Genomic DNA, 15,169 nt, shown 5'->3' with positions numbered 1-15,169 from the left:
GGGGTTAAAAACCTCGTTCTTCTTTCCTGGGGCAGAGGCAGGTAAGGGGCAAACACCTGCTGCAGGTGCGAGGGGGGGTAGAATTCCCCTATTGCTGCAGGAAACGCTTTAAACACAAATGGATCAGGTGTGGGGTGTGGAGGGGGTCCCGGTGGGGCCGGGGAGGGTCCGGGCCAGCCCCGCTGGGGCCGGGGAGGGTCGGGAGCAGCCCCGGTGCGGCCGGGGAGGGTCCGGGCCAGCCCCGGTGGGGCCGGGGAGGGTCGGGGCCAGCCCCGGTGGGGCCGTTCGCAGCCCCGGGGCTCCCGCCCGCTCCCGCCGTTCGCGGCCACGTGTCGCGGGCGGCGCGCGGCAGTGACGTCACGGCGCGGCGGCGGCGCGCGGAGGTCACGGGGCGCGCGGGGCGATGGCGGCGGCCGGAGGGTGCCGGGTGAGCGCGGGGGCACCGGCCGGGAGCGGGCGGGACGGGGCCCCCGGGGCCTGCTCGGCCCGGCGGGGACAGCGAGCGGCGCGGCGGGACCGGCCCGGAGCCGCCGATGCCTCCCCGCCCGCAGGGCCCCGGTGCCGGCCGCTCCCGGTGGGGACACCCGGGCCGGAGGGGCCCCGGTTCCGCGCACGGTGCTGCCGCCCGGCCCGGCGGGATGGAGCCTCCAGCGGGGCCGTGACCCCGGGGTTTGGAGGGGTCGAGGCTCCTCCAGCCCAACCATTCCGAGCTCCCGGGGCCTCTCCCGGGGCTCCCGTGCCCCGAGCTGCTCCCGGGGCCGCTCCCGGGGCTCTCCCGGGGCTCTCCCGGGGCTCCATGAGGGCACTTTTGCCGTGAGCTGCCCCCGGAGCTCCCTGAGCAGGAGGGGCCGGGATCAGCCCCGTGTGCCCGGAGCCCCGGGATCTCTGCTCCGTTCGTGCCTTGGCTCGGCCGCTCCCCCGGTCCGTGGCTCCTGCCCCGGTGCTGCTCGTGAGCGAGCTCAGGTTTTCATGTGGATTTCCCTGATTCTGCCCTGAGCTCAGCCCTAACCCCTTCCAGAGCAGGATCTGCGGGTTTGACCTCGGCAAGGGCAGCAGAACCGTCCTGGGGCTTGTTCTGGGACCCTCCAGAGCTGGGAAAGGCTGGGTCGGGAGGAGTTTTCCCAGAAAAACCCCTCGTGCTTCTCACGTCTCAGCTTCAGGCGGATTCGTGCATGGCTGCTGTCCCAGATCCGGGTGCTGGGAGCTCCTGGGTGCTCCCCTGAGCTCCTGCTGTGCTGTTTTCCTTGCAGAAATGTCTCCTCAGCGGCCCCTGGCTGCTCTCCCGGCGTTATCCCATCCCTGCCTTCCCCAGGAGTGCCCTGTTCAGGATCTGCAGCCCTGCCCTGGGCACCCCTCAGGTTGGTCCCACCTGAATTTATTCCATTTCCACCCCGGGCTGTGTTCCCAGCAGAGTCCTGGGCTGGGTGGGGATGTGGCTCTGGGAAGTGCCAGTTCCAGGCTGGGAATCTCCACTTTTTAAATGGAACTCAAGGAATTTTTGGGGCCACTTCCAGGCTGGGAATCTCCACTTTTTAAATGGAACTCAAGGAATTTTTGGGTCCCATTCCAGGCTGGGAATCTCCACTTTTTAAATGGAACTCAAGGAATTTTTGGGGCCACTTCCAGGCTGGGAATCTCCACTTTTTTAAATGGAGCTCAAGGAATTTTTGGGGCAGCTGAGGTTGGACAGGGCTTGGAGCACCCTGGGGTAGTGGGAGGTGTCCCTGCCCATGGCAGGGCGTGGAGCTGGGTGGGATTTAAAGTCCTTTCAACCCCAACTATCCTGAGATTCCATGAAATCCACTGGACACGTGGCTCTTTGAAGGATCAGCTGCCGCTTTTCCAAGCAGCTCCATGTTTTCCACACGTTCTAAAAGTGATCCTCAAGCCCCAAACTTGTAATTTTTTGGGTCCTGTGTGCTGGAATTCCTTGGGATTCTCCAACATGGAATGGTTTTCTCCAGTCCAGATGCTCCTCCTCGGGAGGAAGGAAGGGATTCATCTCAGGTTTTGTGGAGAACATCAAACAGGAGTTAGCCAAAAACAAAGAGATGAAGGAAAGCATCAAAAAATTCCGAGATGAAGCAAAAAAGCTGGAGGAGTCGGATGCTCTGCGGGAAGCCAGGAGGAAATATGTGAGTGGTTGGGGTTTCCCTGCTTTGTTCCCTGGGTTATTCCCTGGTTTATTGAGCTTTTACTGCTCTGGGTGAACGTTAAATCCACAGCTGAACTGTTCAGGAGGAGTTCTGCTTGGCTGGGAGCACTCAGTGCTAAATGGGTGCCTCCCAATGTTTATTTGTTGGAATGTTTTGGGGTTTGTGATTCTCCTGGAAAGTCTTTCCAGCAGAGACGCTTGGCTGCATTTCTGAGCAGATCAAATAATGAGGCATTAAATTGAGCATCAGATGTTTCTTTTGCATTGTTCACAGAGCTCTGAACATCATCATTTGCAAAGCTGCTGCTGACTCAGGCCGTGAACTCCTGAAATGTTGCATTTTCTGCCCTCAATTCCAGCCTTAATGGATTGTGCTCCATCCAAGCTGGGTTTGAGGAGTTTCTGTCTCTTGATTAATGTTCTCTTCCCCCAGAAAACCATTGAATCTGAAACAGTGAAGACCTCAGAAGTGATTAAAAAGAAACTTGAAGAAATAACAGGGACGGTTAAAGAGGTGAAAGGATTTTTCTTCAGGGCGGCTCTGCTGAAGTTGGGTTTTTGGAGGGCTGGAATTGTCATTGCTGGGGGCAGGTGCTGCTGCTCCTGGAGCTTTTAAAACCAGAGGCATTCATAAAATAATGGATTGGGTGTGGTCAGAGGAGACCCAGCCAGGGATTCCTCTGGGATTTGGGGGCATGGAGAAGAGGGAGACCCCACCTGCACCTTGGGAGCCAAAATAAGGATGGAGAGAATCCAGAGGAGCCCCTGGAGCTGCTCCCAGGGCTGGAGCCCCTCTGGGGAGAGCTGGGGGTGCTCACCTGGAGAGGAGAAGGCTCCAGGAAGAGCTCAGAGCCTAAAGGAGCTCCAGGAGAAGCTGGAGAGGGGCTGGGGCTGAGCCTGGAGCTGCAATGACCTCTCCCTTTTCCATTTTCCTTTGCAGAGTTTGGACGAGGTCAGCAAGAGTGACCTGGGCAGGAAGATCAAGGAGGGGGTGGAGGAAGCTGCCAAAACAGCCAAACAATCTGCAGAGTCTGTGACCAGGGGAGGGGAGAAGCTGGGCAGGACTGCAGCCTTCAAAGCCATCTCCCAGGTCCTGCTGCTCCCTGAGCTCCCGGGGCACCCAGAACCTCGGGAGGGCCTTTTTGGGGAGGTTTGGGGTGAAATCTGAAATCCTGCAGGTCTGAAATCACACCTCTGCTGGCAGGGCTGAGCTCCCTGAGTGCAGGGCTGGAAAATGTCCCTCTCCAGAGGGATTTTGACTTCCTCAAATCCCTCTTTTTGCAGGAAGCACAGAAAATATCCAATGTTTTATTGCCAAGCTGTGGCTGCCCCGTCCCTGCCCCACCCAGCGCCTTTTGCCTCTCCCAGAGCATCACAGGATGGGGATTTTCAGCTTCTGGGAGCTGAAACGGGGCTGTTTTCCTTGCAGGGAGTGGAAACTGTTAAGAAGGAAATAGATGAGAGTGTTCTGGGACAGACGGGTCCCTACAGGCGCCCGGAGCGGCTGCGGAAGCGCACGGAATATTCCGGAGAGAGGAGCAAGGAGCAGAGAGTGTTTGAAGCCAATGAGTACGTGAAGGGTCCTCTGGGGGGGATGTTCCTGTGTGTGATTTGATGGAAAAGGTAAAAAAAACCCAAAAAAACCAGGTCAGGGATTAAAATCCAGGAGCTGTGGGGTGGGTCTCCAGCACGTTCCCAGCAGGAGTGGGTGATCCCAGATCTTCCTGGGGCAAAACTGGAAATTTCAAATTCTAAAGGTGAAATTTGATGTTCTGAGGGGAAATCCTGAGCTGAGCATTGCTTTGTGTTCAGTTTTAACTTGCAGCTGGGTGATGCTGGCAGGACTGAGGCTGAGCTCCTTTTTTTTTTGGGCTGCTTTGCTCCTCTGAGCTGAGTTTTATTTGTCTGCTGCTTTATTTATCTGGAGTTTTGTTTATCTAATGTTTTATTTATCCAGGCTTTTATTTGTCTGGTGTTTCATTTATCTGGTGGATCATTTATGGGGCTATCATTTATGGGGCTGCAATTTATTTTATAATTGATGGAGCCATCATTTATCTTGTAATTGAGCTCATCATTTCTGTGCTGTCTCAGCCTCAGTGATGCCAACTGCTGCAGGATATTCCTCAGGGTGTTGTCTGTATTTGTTACAAGTTAATTTTTCCCAAATATCCACATTTTATCCCTGTTTTCTGCCCTCTCTAGGGAAGCCATGGGCATGGTGCTGCATAAAGACTCCAAGTGGTACCAGCAGTGGAAAGATTTCAAGGACAACAACGTGGTTTTCAACAGTGAGTTGAGCACGTTCCCTTCCCAGCCCTGCTCCCATCTGGGCCTCCAGCCCCAGCAAATCCCAAATTCCCACTTTTCTCTGTGGGCTTGGAGCCTAAACCAAGGATAATCCTGAAAAATTGAGGGAGTTTCACACAACTTCCAAATTGGTGAAAAGCTTTAAAAGAAACAAAAAAAAATCCTGTGATCTTTCTGTCATGTAAAGCTGACCTTTGATAGCATCTGAGGCTGTTTCTAGTGCAAATGTCCTGAAAACAATCCCAGAATTTAGGTTGGAAAAGCCCTTCAGGACCTTTTGAGTCCAACCTGTCCCTGATCCCCACCTTGTCACCCCCAGGGTCCCCAGTGCCACCTCCAGGGATGGAAACAGCACTGCTCAAAGTGAGACTGATCCTGAATCTGCTCATTGCATTGGAGAAATACCATTCCCAGAGGGGTTAAATCTGAGTGCTAGCAGAGGAGGAGTTGCTGAGAGATCAGAACATTGCAGGAAAATGGGGAGAAAAATGGGGAGGAAAATGGGGAACAAAATGGAGAGAAAAATGGGGAATAAAATGGGGAGCAAACCAAACTCCCAGGTGGTGCCTGGTGCTGAACAGAGGCATGGAGGAGAGGCTGGGCCCTGCTGGGAGGGCTCTGAGCTCTCTGTTCCCTGCAGGGTTCTTTGAGATGAAGATGAAGTACGACGAGAGCGACAACGCCTTCATCCGAGCGTCGCGCGCCGTCACCGACCGCGTCACCGACCTCATAGGTACAGGGACAGGGACAGGGACACCCCCCTGGAGCTGCTCATGGGGACAGGGACATCCCTGGGACAGCCCTGGAGCTCCTCATAGTGACACCCCTGAGCTGCTCATAGGGTACAGGGACAGGGACACCCCCCTGGGGCTGCTCATGGGGACAGGGACACCCCTGGGACAGCCCTGAGGTGCTCATGGGGACAGGGATTGGGACAGCCCTGAGGTGCTCACAGGGACAGGGACAGGGACATCCCCCTGGGACTGCTCATGGGGACAGGGACAGGGACACCCTCCTGGGATTGCTTATGGGTACAGGGACATGCCCCTAAGCTGTTCATGGGTACAGGGACACCCCAGGGACACCCCTGAGCTGCTCATGGGGACAGGGACACCTCTGGGTCTGCTCATGGGGACAGGGACACCTGAGCTGCTTGTGGGTACAGGGACAGGGACACCCCAGGGTCACTGTCTGGGTGAGGGATGGGAGGACAAACCTTGGGATCAACCTCAGCTTCAGCTTCAAGGCTGGAGTCATTCCCAGGGTGCCTTTTCCTCCCTCTGTGTGTCCCCAGAGCTGTGTCCCTGTGCCCAGGTGCCTTTTCCTCCCTCTGTCTGTCCCCAGAGCTGTGTCCCTGTGCCCAGGTGCCTTTTCCTCCCTCTGTCTGTCCCCAGAGCTGTGTCCCTGTGTCCGGGTGCCTTTTCCTCCCTCTGTCTGTCCCCAGAGCTGTGTCCCTGTGCCCAGGGTGCCTTTTCCTCCCTCTGTCTGTCCCCAGAGCCGTGTCCCTGTGTCCAGGTGCCTTTTCCTCCCTCTGTCTGTCCCCAGAGCCGTGTCCCTGTGTCCGGGTGCCTTTTCCTCCCTCTGTCTGTCCCCAGAGCTGTGTCCCTGTGTCCAGGTGCCTTTTCCTCCCTCTGTCTGTCCCTGTGTCCAGGTGCTGGTGGCAGTGCCAGCACCCACTGGGCTGTTTTTGCAGGGGGATTGTTCTCCAAGACCGAGATGTCCGAGGTGCTGACAGAGATCCTGAGGGTGGATCCCTCCTTTGACAAGGATCGTTTCCTGAAGCAGTGTGAGCGGGACATCATCCCCAACGTCCTGGAGGTGCCCAGCAGCCGCTGCTCCCTTCATTTCCCCCTTCATTACACCATGGAAAATGGGTTTTTTTTCTTTACTTTTGCATTGCTAAAATCAAAAGTTGGCTCAGGATTTGCTTCTCCAGCTTTGCACAGGAAAGGTCTTTGTACAGACCTTGGGAAAGGAATCAGATCCCACTTTTAGATTGAAGCCATAGGATAATAAATATATAAATATATAAGAAATTAAATAGATATATATGTATAAAATAAATATATATTATATCATAATATATTATAAATCTTTAAATTAAATATGCATAAATATAACATATTATAAAAGTATAAATTATATAATTTATGTAATTAATTATAATTTATTAAATGAATATAAATATAATTTATAAATATAATTAATATAAATATAATTTGTATTATTTATATTATAAATTTATAAATATAATTAATATAAATATAATAAATAGAATTCAATAAATTAAATAAGCATAAATATAACATTATAAAATTATAAATTATATGAATATATTAATGTATTTATCTATTGATAATATAATATTTTATAAATAATATAATATATTATAGAACAATAATATATCATAATATATAACAATATATTATATAAAATTATATATAATAATTGATATTTTATATTGTTATATATTATGATATATTATTGATTATGCATAATAATCTATATTATATATTTAATATATATAATTGAGTTATAGTTACAGATATATATAATTTATATATAACTTATAATTTATAATATAGTTACATATAGATATAATTTAGGTATATTTTAATATAGATATATAAATTTAAAAAATTTTAAATAATTATTTTTCTGGCCTGGAAAACAGCAAATGAGGTGGGATCAGAGGGAAGTGGGTGAGCAGATGGTGATAGCAGAGGGAGAAGGGAAGGAATTTGGGATGTGCTCCTGGGTTCTGATTGGGGTTTGGGAAGAGCAGCAGGTTGTGACCAGCAGTTCAGTGGTCATGGAAATGTCTGGAATTTGAGGTTTTTAGGGACTCACAGTGATGGGGGATGTGACTGTACATGGATGTGGGTCCCTGTCACTGCAGCAGGAAAGACAGAGGGAATTTGGGATTTGGAATTGAGCAGGAAATGTTCTGAATTTGGGATTTGGAATTGAGCAGGAATTGTTCTGAATTTGGGATTTGGAATTGAGCAGGAATTGTTCAGAGAGATTCAGGAGAGACTGGAAAACTGGGGCTTGAGCAGCCAAACGTGGGGATTGTTCTCTTCCTTCTGTGCCCAGAATTCTGCAGTGTGGGAAACTGCAGCTCTGCTCCTGTTTGATCCCAGGATTTGTGAGCACTGGGAGCTCTGCTGGCTCCCTGGCAGCTTGAACAGGAAGATTTAATGGGAAGGTTCAGCTGGAAGCTTTAAGAGAGTTTAATTATCCCAAGGTTTATGTCCCTTGGCCTCAGCTCCTGCGTTTTTATAGAAATCCTTTTTGCTCTTCCCCTTTTGCAGCTCCAATTTCCCCCCAGAGTCCCACAAAATGTGGGATTTAAGGCTGCAAGGGCTGATTGGTCCCACTTTGATATAGGAGGAGCTTTAAAATGTTCTGTTTGATTTCCTTTGATATAGGAGGAGCTTTAAAATGTTTCTTTCTTTAAAATGTTCTGGTTTTCTCCTCAGGCTCTGATCTCGGGGGAGCTCGACATCCTCAAGGACTGGTGCTATGAGGCCGTGAGTGAATCTCCCAAAAACCTCCCCAAAACCTGGGATTCTCCCTTGAAAATGGGAATTCTTTGGAGGGCTTGGAATTCAGGGAGTTCCTGGAATTCCTCCCAGTGTTGCTGGGCTTTTATTTGGGTCCTCATCCCTCCAGAATTATCGTGCTGTAAAATCCAAAATAATTCTGCTCTTCTCAATCCAAGATCATTCAAGAGCTGAATTTCTCCAAGTGCTGTTCCCCACCCACCACCAGAGGGCTGGGAGAGCCAAGTTTTTCAATTTCATAAATCCTGATCAGCTTTTTTTTATTATTTTTATTCTTTTTTTCTATGTAACAATAATCCAGTCTGAAAGCAAAGAATCCTCCCTGCTTCCAGCAACCTTGGGAGTGACACCTTGGATTGCTCTGGAGGGAAGCAGCAGCTTCACTGCACTTTGTGAAGCCAAAATCAAACATTCCCAAGGCAGCTGGAATTGGAGATGGAGCTCCAAAGTCCAGAGCAATCAGTCAGATAAACCAGGGGAGGAAATGGGAATCTGATCCCTGAGAACCTGGGGGATAAAACCTCTTAATGGATCCCACAGGTGCTGAGCTCCTGAACTGGTCACTGAACTCCTTAATTTTCTCAGTTTTTCCCAGTTTTTCCCAGTTTTTCCCAGTTTTTCTCAGTTTTTCCCCAGTTTTTCCCCAGTTTTCCCCCTGCTTTTCCCCTGCTTTCCCCCTTTTTCCCAGTTTTTCCCAGTTTTCCCCTGCTTTTCCCCCTGCTTTTCCTCCCTGCTTTTCCCCTGCTTTTCCTTTATTTTCCCTGTTTTTCCCCCCTGCTTTTCCTTTATTTTCCCAGTTTTTCCCTGTTTTCCCCAGTTTTTCCCTGTTTTCCCCAGTTTTTCCCTGCTTTCCCCCCTGTTTTTCCCCCCTGCTTTTCCTTTATTTTCCCAGTTTTTCCCTGTTTTCCCCAGTTTTTCCCTGTTTTCCCCAGTTTTTCCCTGCTTTCCCCCCTGTTTTTCCCCCCTGCTTTTCCTTTATTTTCCCAGTTTTTCCGTGCTTTTCCCCCTGTTTTCCCCCCCTGTTTTTCCCCCCTGCTTTTCCTTTATTTTCCCAGTTTTTCCCTGCTTTTCCCTGTTCCTGCTCTTCACTCCAGCCGTGAGTCCCTCAGCTGCTCTCAGGTCCTCACATCCTGCCCAGTAAAAATGGGATTTTTCAGTGGGATTTTTCTGAATCCCAAAGCATTTCCTGCAGTTCTTTAACCCTTTCCTTCAGCACATTTACAAAAAAAAAGTGACTTTTTCTCATGGGTTTTTTTTTTTTTCCTCTCCAAGCAAAAATTCCCTTTATTTTTTGTTTTCTTTGATGGTGACAGAACAATCCCAAACAATTCCCAACCCAAGTTTGTTCATCCCTCAGACCTACAGCCAGCTGGCCCATCCCATCCAGCAGGCCAAGGCCCTGGGGCTCCAGTTCCACTCCAGGATCCTGGACATCGACAACATCGACGTGAGTTCCCTGCCCAGCTCTTCCTATGGGGGAAAAATCCAAGTCCTGGGCTCAGGAGGGGCTTCTTAGGATCAGGAGGATTGGGAAAAAAAATCCTGCAGGATCATCCAGTCCAACCTTTTTTGCTCTGAATACTGGGATTGAACTCTGGGGTTTGGGATTTCTGCTCCCAGAGGGGAAATCCCAGTGCTGGAAGGGAAAATCCCAGTGTGGAAGGGAAATCCCAGTGCTGAAAGGGAAATCCCAGTGTGGAAGGGAAATCCCAGTGCTGGAAGGGAAATCCCAGTGTGGAAGGCAAATCCCAGTGCTAGAAGGGAAATCCCAGTGCTAGAAGGGAAAATCCCAGTGCTAGAAGAGAAATCCCAGTGTGGAAGGGAAATCCCAGTGCTGGAAGGGAAATCCCAGTGTGGAAGAGAAATCCAGTGCTAGAAGAGAAATCCCATTGCTGGAAGAGAAATCCCAGTGCTGGAAGGGAAAATCCCAGTGCTGGAAGGGAAAATCCCAGTGCTGGAAGGGAAAATCCCAGGATAATCCCAAGATATCTAAAATATCTTGGAAATTGAGTTAGGCTTGGGTTTGGGTGGAAATTTGGTTTTTATTTGGGTGGATTGGGATGGGGCAGCTCCAGGGATCTCATTCCCTGGGCTCAGGCATGGGAACGTGGCTGAGCTGTTGAGATTCCCTCAGGGAACAGGAAAATCACCCTAAAAATAAATTTATTCCTTTGTGACACAGCCCAGCCCTGTCCTGGCGCTGCTTCCTTTATTAGGGATGAAACAGAAAGTTTGGGAACATTTCAAAAGAGGAAAATCCTGCTGTCCTCAGTCCCTGTGGCTCCTTTTGGGGCAGCACAGGCAGGAATCCCTGAGCATTCCATGGCATCCTGCATTCCCACAGAAATAGGGATGCAAAGAGAATGGGCAGAAAGAGAATTTAAAAGGAAAAAAGCTGAATTTTCACTCCTCTCACATTCCAGTGAATAAAGTGTTTAAATATTTAATGGAACAGCCTGGGAATAGAGGGGGGAAAAATCCTGGCAAACAAAAAGGTTCCCACCTTGAAGCGTTTCTGGTACAGTTTTTGTCTGGTTCAGAACAACTTCCTGGCAAAAACGGATTTAAAAGCAGCAGAAAAGGCTCTGTTTGATCCTTGTGGGTCCCTTCCAGCTCAGGATGTTCTGGTTCCAAACATTTCCTTCAGAAAATTCCGTTTTTTTGGAGAGCAGGGTGTCTTTGATTTTGCTTTCTGATTGGAGCTAACGGAGCAGAGCTCGTTCCCATTTCCCAGATTTATGGGCTTGGGAAAATAATGAAAAAATCCACAACAGTTTGGGGAAAGCTTTGAGTTCCCAAGGTTTTACTTGGGTTTTTTTTTTTCGGAAGCAGCTTTTCCATCACCCCAGAATCCTGGAATTGATTGAGCAGCCAGGGGGAGCTGGGGGTGTGGGAGCTGCTCCCTGGGCCTGCAGGAGTGGGGTCATGGGTGATGGGGTGATGGGGTGATCTCTGTGGGGTGATGGGGTGGTGTCCATTGGGTTATGGGGTGATGTCCATGGGGTTATGCGGTGATGTCCATGGGGTTATGGGGTGATGTCCATGGGGTGATGTCCATGGGGTTTTGGGGTGATCTCTGTGGGATTGTGAGGTGATGTCCATGGGGTGATATCCATTGGATTATGGGATGATCTCTGTGGGGTTGTGGGGTGATGTCCATGGGGTTATGGGGTGGTGTCCATTGGGTTATGGGGTGATCTCTGTGGGATTGTGAGGTGATGTCCATGGCGTTGTGGGCTGATGTCCATGGGGTGATGTCCATGGGGTTATGGGGTGATGTCCATGGGGTTATAGGGTGAATTCTGTGGGATTGTGAGGTGATGTCCATGGGCTTGTAGGGTGATGTCCATGGGGTTCTGGGCTGATGTCCATTGGGTTATGGGCTGGTGTCCATGGGGTTATGGGGTGATGTCCATGGGGTTATGGGATGATCTCTATGAGGTTATGGGGTGATGTCCATGGACTGATGTCCATGGGGTTCTGGGCTGATGTCCGTGGGGTTCTGGGCTGATGTCCATGGGGTTCTGGGGTGGTGTCCATGGGGTTTTGGGGTGATGTCCATGGGCTGATGTCCATGGGGTTATGGGCTGATGTCCATGGGGTTCTGGGCTGATGTCCATGGGGTTTTGGAGTGATGTCCATGGGCTGATGTCCATGGGGTTCTGTCCCTACAGCTGGCCATGGGGAAGATGATGGAGCAGGGGCCTGTGCTGATCATCACCTTCCAGGCCCAGGTGGTGATGGTGATCAAGAACCACCTGGGAGAGGTGGTGGAAGGGGACCCGGTGAGTGGGGACAGGTTTGGGGTCTGGGACAGGTTTGGGGTCTGGGACAGGTTTGGGGGTTTGGGATTTGTTTGGAGTTTGAGATATGTTTGGGGTCAGGGATGATGATGATGATGATGATGATGATGATGATGATGATGATGATGATGATGATGATGATGATGATGATAATAATAATAATAATAATAATAATAATAATAATAATAATAATAATAATAATAATAATGTAATATATAGGAATATATAGTTATATATAGGAATATATAATACCACATATAATTATTCTCTATTATCTATAATTTCTATTCTATTCTGTTGTATATAATAGAATAATTTTATTATTATTGATAAATATATATAAATATAGTATCTTATATATTATATTATATTATATTATATTATATTATATTATATTATATTATATTATATTATATTATATTATAATTACCATTACTATTATTATATTTCTCTCTCCAGGCAGCTCATTTTCCTTGTAATTAATACAGGCATTTAACAAATATTGGCTTTTGCAACCCTGGCCTTTGGTCCAGGCTGGAAAAATGGGATTCATTTGAATGCTGGGGCCCATGTGGGCTGATTCACAAGCAGGGCAGAAACAGCTGATCCAGTGATTCCCTGCATTAAATTCCCGCATTCCTGGGAGATAAATATTGATGGGATAATTATTGAACAGGATATCAAAGTCTGTTTGCTGTCAGATCCCTCCAGGGCTGCTATAAATCAGGGAGAGGAATTGAAATTCTCCAGTGGAGCCCAAAGCTCAGCTTTAATCAGGAGCCTGGGCTTGGGTGGGGCTGCTTGAATATTGAACACAGGGAGAGAGGGGAACCTCAAATCCCCAGAGTCTGGGGGTGGAAGGAGCTGGGAGGATTGGAGTTGAGTTTGAATTTTGGGGTTGGAAGGAGCTGGAAAGATTTGAGTTGAGTTTGAGTTTTGGGGTTGGAAGGAGCTGGAAGGATTGGAGTTTTGGGGCTGGAAGGAGCTGGAAAGATTTGAGTTGAGTTATGGTGCTGGAAGGATGTGAGTTTTCGGGATGGAAGGAGCTGGGAGGATTTGAGTTTGAGTTGTGGGGCTGGAAGGAGCTGGAAGGATTGGAGTTTTGGGGCTGGAAGAATGTGAGTTGAGTTTGAATTTTGGGGCTGGAAGGAGCTGGGAGGATTTGAGTTGAGTTTGAGTTGTGGGGCTGGAAGGAGCTGGGAGGATTTGAGTTGTGGGGCTGGAAGGAACTGGGAAGATTTGAGCTGAGTTTGAGTTGTGGGGCTGGGAGGAGCTGGGAGGATTTGAGCTGAGTTTGAGTTGTGGGGCTGGAAGGATTTGAGCTGAGTTTGAGTTGTGGGGCTGGGAGGAGCTGGGAGGATTTGAGCTGAGTTTGAGTTGTGGGGCTGGAAGGAACTGGGAGGATTTGAGCTGAGTTTGAGTTGTGGGGCTGGAAGGAACTGGGGGGATTTGAGCTGAGTTTGAGTTGTGGGGCTGGGAGGATTTGAGCTGAGTTTGAGTTGTGGGGCTGGCAGGAGCTGGGAGGATTTGAGTTGTGGGGCTGGCAGGAGCTGGCAGGTCCCTGCTGGCAGCCTGGCCTGCCCCTGAGAGCAGCTCTGTCTCTAGGACAAGGTGCTGAGGATGCTCTACGTGTGGGCCCTGTGCCGGGACCAGGACGAGCTGAACCCCTACACGGCCTGGAGGCTGCTGGACATTTCCTCCTCCAGCACGGAGCAGGTGCTCTGAGCAGGGCTGGGCTCAGGGCTGGGCCCTTCCCACCCTCTGGAAGCTGCTCCAGCCTGGAAACCCCACAGGGAGCTGGGGGATTTGGGAGAGCTCCCAGTCCCTGAGGAATGGGAATCCCTGCTCGGGGACATCTGAGACGAGCAGCTGCTGCTTCATCCTCGTGCCTCAGAGGCTCCTGGGCAGCTGGGAACCCCCAGAGCTGTCATTCCCACCTGCTGGCACCCTTGGAGATCCCTGGAAGGGCCTTGGAGGGGCTCCTGGCTGCCAATCTCCTGGCCAGGCCCCAGCCTCGTGTCCCTGCCGTGTCTTGCACTTTCCCAAACCAAATACAACCAGGACTTTGCACATGGAGGTGTTGGATCCTCAGGTTGGTGCTGGGGTGGGGCTGAGATCGGAATATCCAGGGGGGAGATTTGTTTATCCACAGCTTGGAAGGGGGAATGTGGTTGGTTCTTGTCACAGAGAGCCACAGCTGCATCCCTTGGGGTGGTGGGGAGGGGGTGGGACAGGAGGGGAAGGGCAGGGGCTGCTTTGGCAACGCTGGATTTTTCTGTCCCATCCTGTGTCTCACTGCCAGGAGGAAAGCTGTGCTCCTTGTTCACCTCCCTGGCCTTGTCTGCTCCTCATCCCTGCACAGAGCCCAGGTCCAGGAGCAGAAACTTCCCCAGTTTGCTGCTGGAGCAGCAGCATTTCACCCCAGTCTAAAAAACGGGGCTTGAAAATCCCCAAATCATGGAAAAAAAAAATTCCCCAAATTCAGATTCCAGTGGCAGCATTCAGTGGGGTTTGGGACTCTCTCCTTGAGCTTCTTTCTGCTGGGAGGAAGAGCAGGGGGAATGGCTGAGGGGGAGCAGAAATTGTGGGGTTTGGGCTTCTGGAGGGGTTTGGGAGCTGAGCCAGGGCTGAGGCATCCCCTGCCCATGGAAAGGGAGCTTGGGAAAAGGTTTGGAGAGGAAATCCAAGGATTGCTGTGGTGCTGGGGGTGAGGCAGGACGGCTCTGCCCTGCCAGAGTGATTAAAGAGAATAATTCCAGTTCCTCTTTTGTGAATGTCTGCAGCTTTCAACATCCCTGGGAGCTTCCAGAGCCCTTTTCCCTGGGATGGGACAGCTCCAGCAGCAGAGGCTGCCCAAGGCCTTGGAGCATCCCCAGGGTTTGGGGATCCCACATTCCCTGTTTGGGTCACCCCCAGGGCAGGCTGGGGGTGACATTTGGCTCACAGCCAGCCCAGGGAATGCTCCAGGCTGGAATGCTGGGATGGAGCAAGTCCAGGGAAGGGTTTGGAGCCCCAGGGGAGGCTGAGGGAGCTGGGAAGGGGCTCAGCCTGGAGCAGAGGAGGCTCAGAGGGGACCTGCACAGCTCCTGACAGGAGGGCACAGCCAGGGGACACCAGGACAAGAGGGAACAGCCTCAAGCTGTGCCAGGGGGGTTTAGGTGGGATATTGGGAAAATTCCTTCATGGAAAGGGTTGTAAAGCCCTGGCACAGCTGCCCTGGGCACAGCTGGAGTCCCCAGCCCTGGAGGGATTTAAACTCCATGGGGATGTGGCACTTGGGGACGGGGCCAATGGTGGCACTTGGGGACAGGGCCAGTGGTGGCACTTGGGGACGG

At 50.5% G+C, this 15,169-nt stretch overlaps 1 protein-coding gene across 1 annotated transcript; it reads left to right on the top strand.

Moving 5' to 3' along the window:
- The first annotated feature begins 323 nt into the window (after positions 1 to 323).
- TIMM44 (translocase of inner mitochondrial membrane 44) lies at positions 324 to 14,596 on the top strand. The gene is made up of 13 exons (XM_054649932.2): positions 324 to 427; positions 1,251 to 1,358; positions 1,965 to 2,135; positions 2,589 to 2,669; positions 3,096 to 3,245; positions 3,585 to 3,724; positions 4,361 to 4,446; positions 5,106 to 5,198; positions 6,159 to 6,283; positions 7,948 to 7,998; positions 9,389 to 9,478; positions 11,706 to 11,816; positions 13,440 to 14,596. The coding sequence occupies exons 1-13, from the start codon at positions 404 to 406 to the stop codon at positions 13,557 to 13,559; spliced, it is 1,350 nt and encodes a 449-aa protein (XP_054505907.1). The 5' UTR covers positions 324 to 403; the 3' UTR covers positions 13,560 to 14,596.
- Positions 14,597 to 15,169: the final 573 nt, after the last annotated feature.

The sequence above is a fragment of the Agelaius phoeniceus genome, chromosome 29 (assembly GCF_051311805.1).
Source record: "Agelaius phoeniceus isolate bAgePho1 chromosome 29, bAgePho1.hap1, whole genome shotgun sequence".
Lineage (NCBI taxonomy): Eukaryota > Metazoa > Chordata > Aves > Passeriformes > Icteridae > Agelaius > Agelaius phoeniceus.
This window is presented reverse-complemented; position numbering and strand designations above follow the sequence as displayed.

Bases quoted from the DNA above. Each gene is read 5' to 3' on its own strand.
- TIMM44 (XM_054649932.2), top strand. From the start codon at position 404: ATGGCGGCGGCCGGAGGGTGCCGG. The intron at 2,136-2,588 runs GTGAGTGGTTGG...CTCTTCCCCCAG, and splicing joins GGGAAGCCAGGAGGAAATAT to AAAACCATTGAATCTGAAAC. The intron at 3,725-4,360 runs GTACGTGAAGGG...TGCCCTCTCTAG, and splicing joins AGAGTGTTTGAAGCCAATGA to GGAAGCCATGGGCATGGTGC.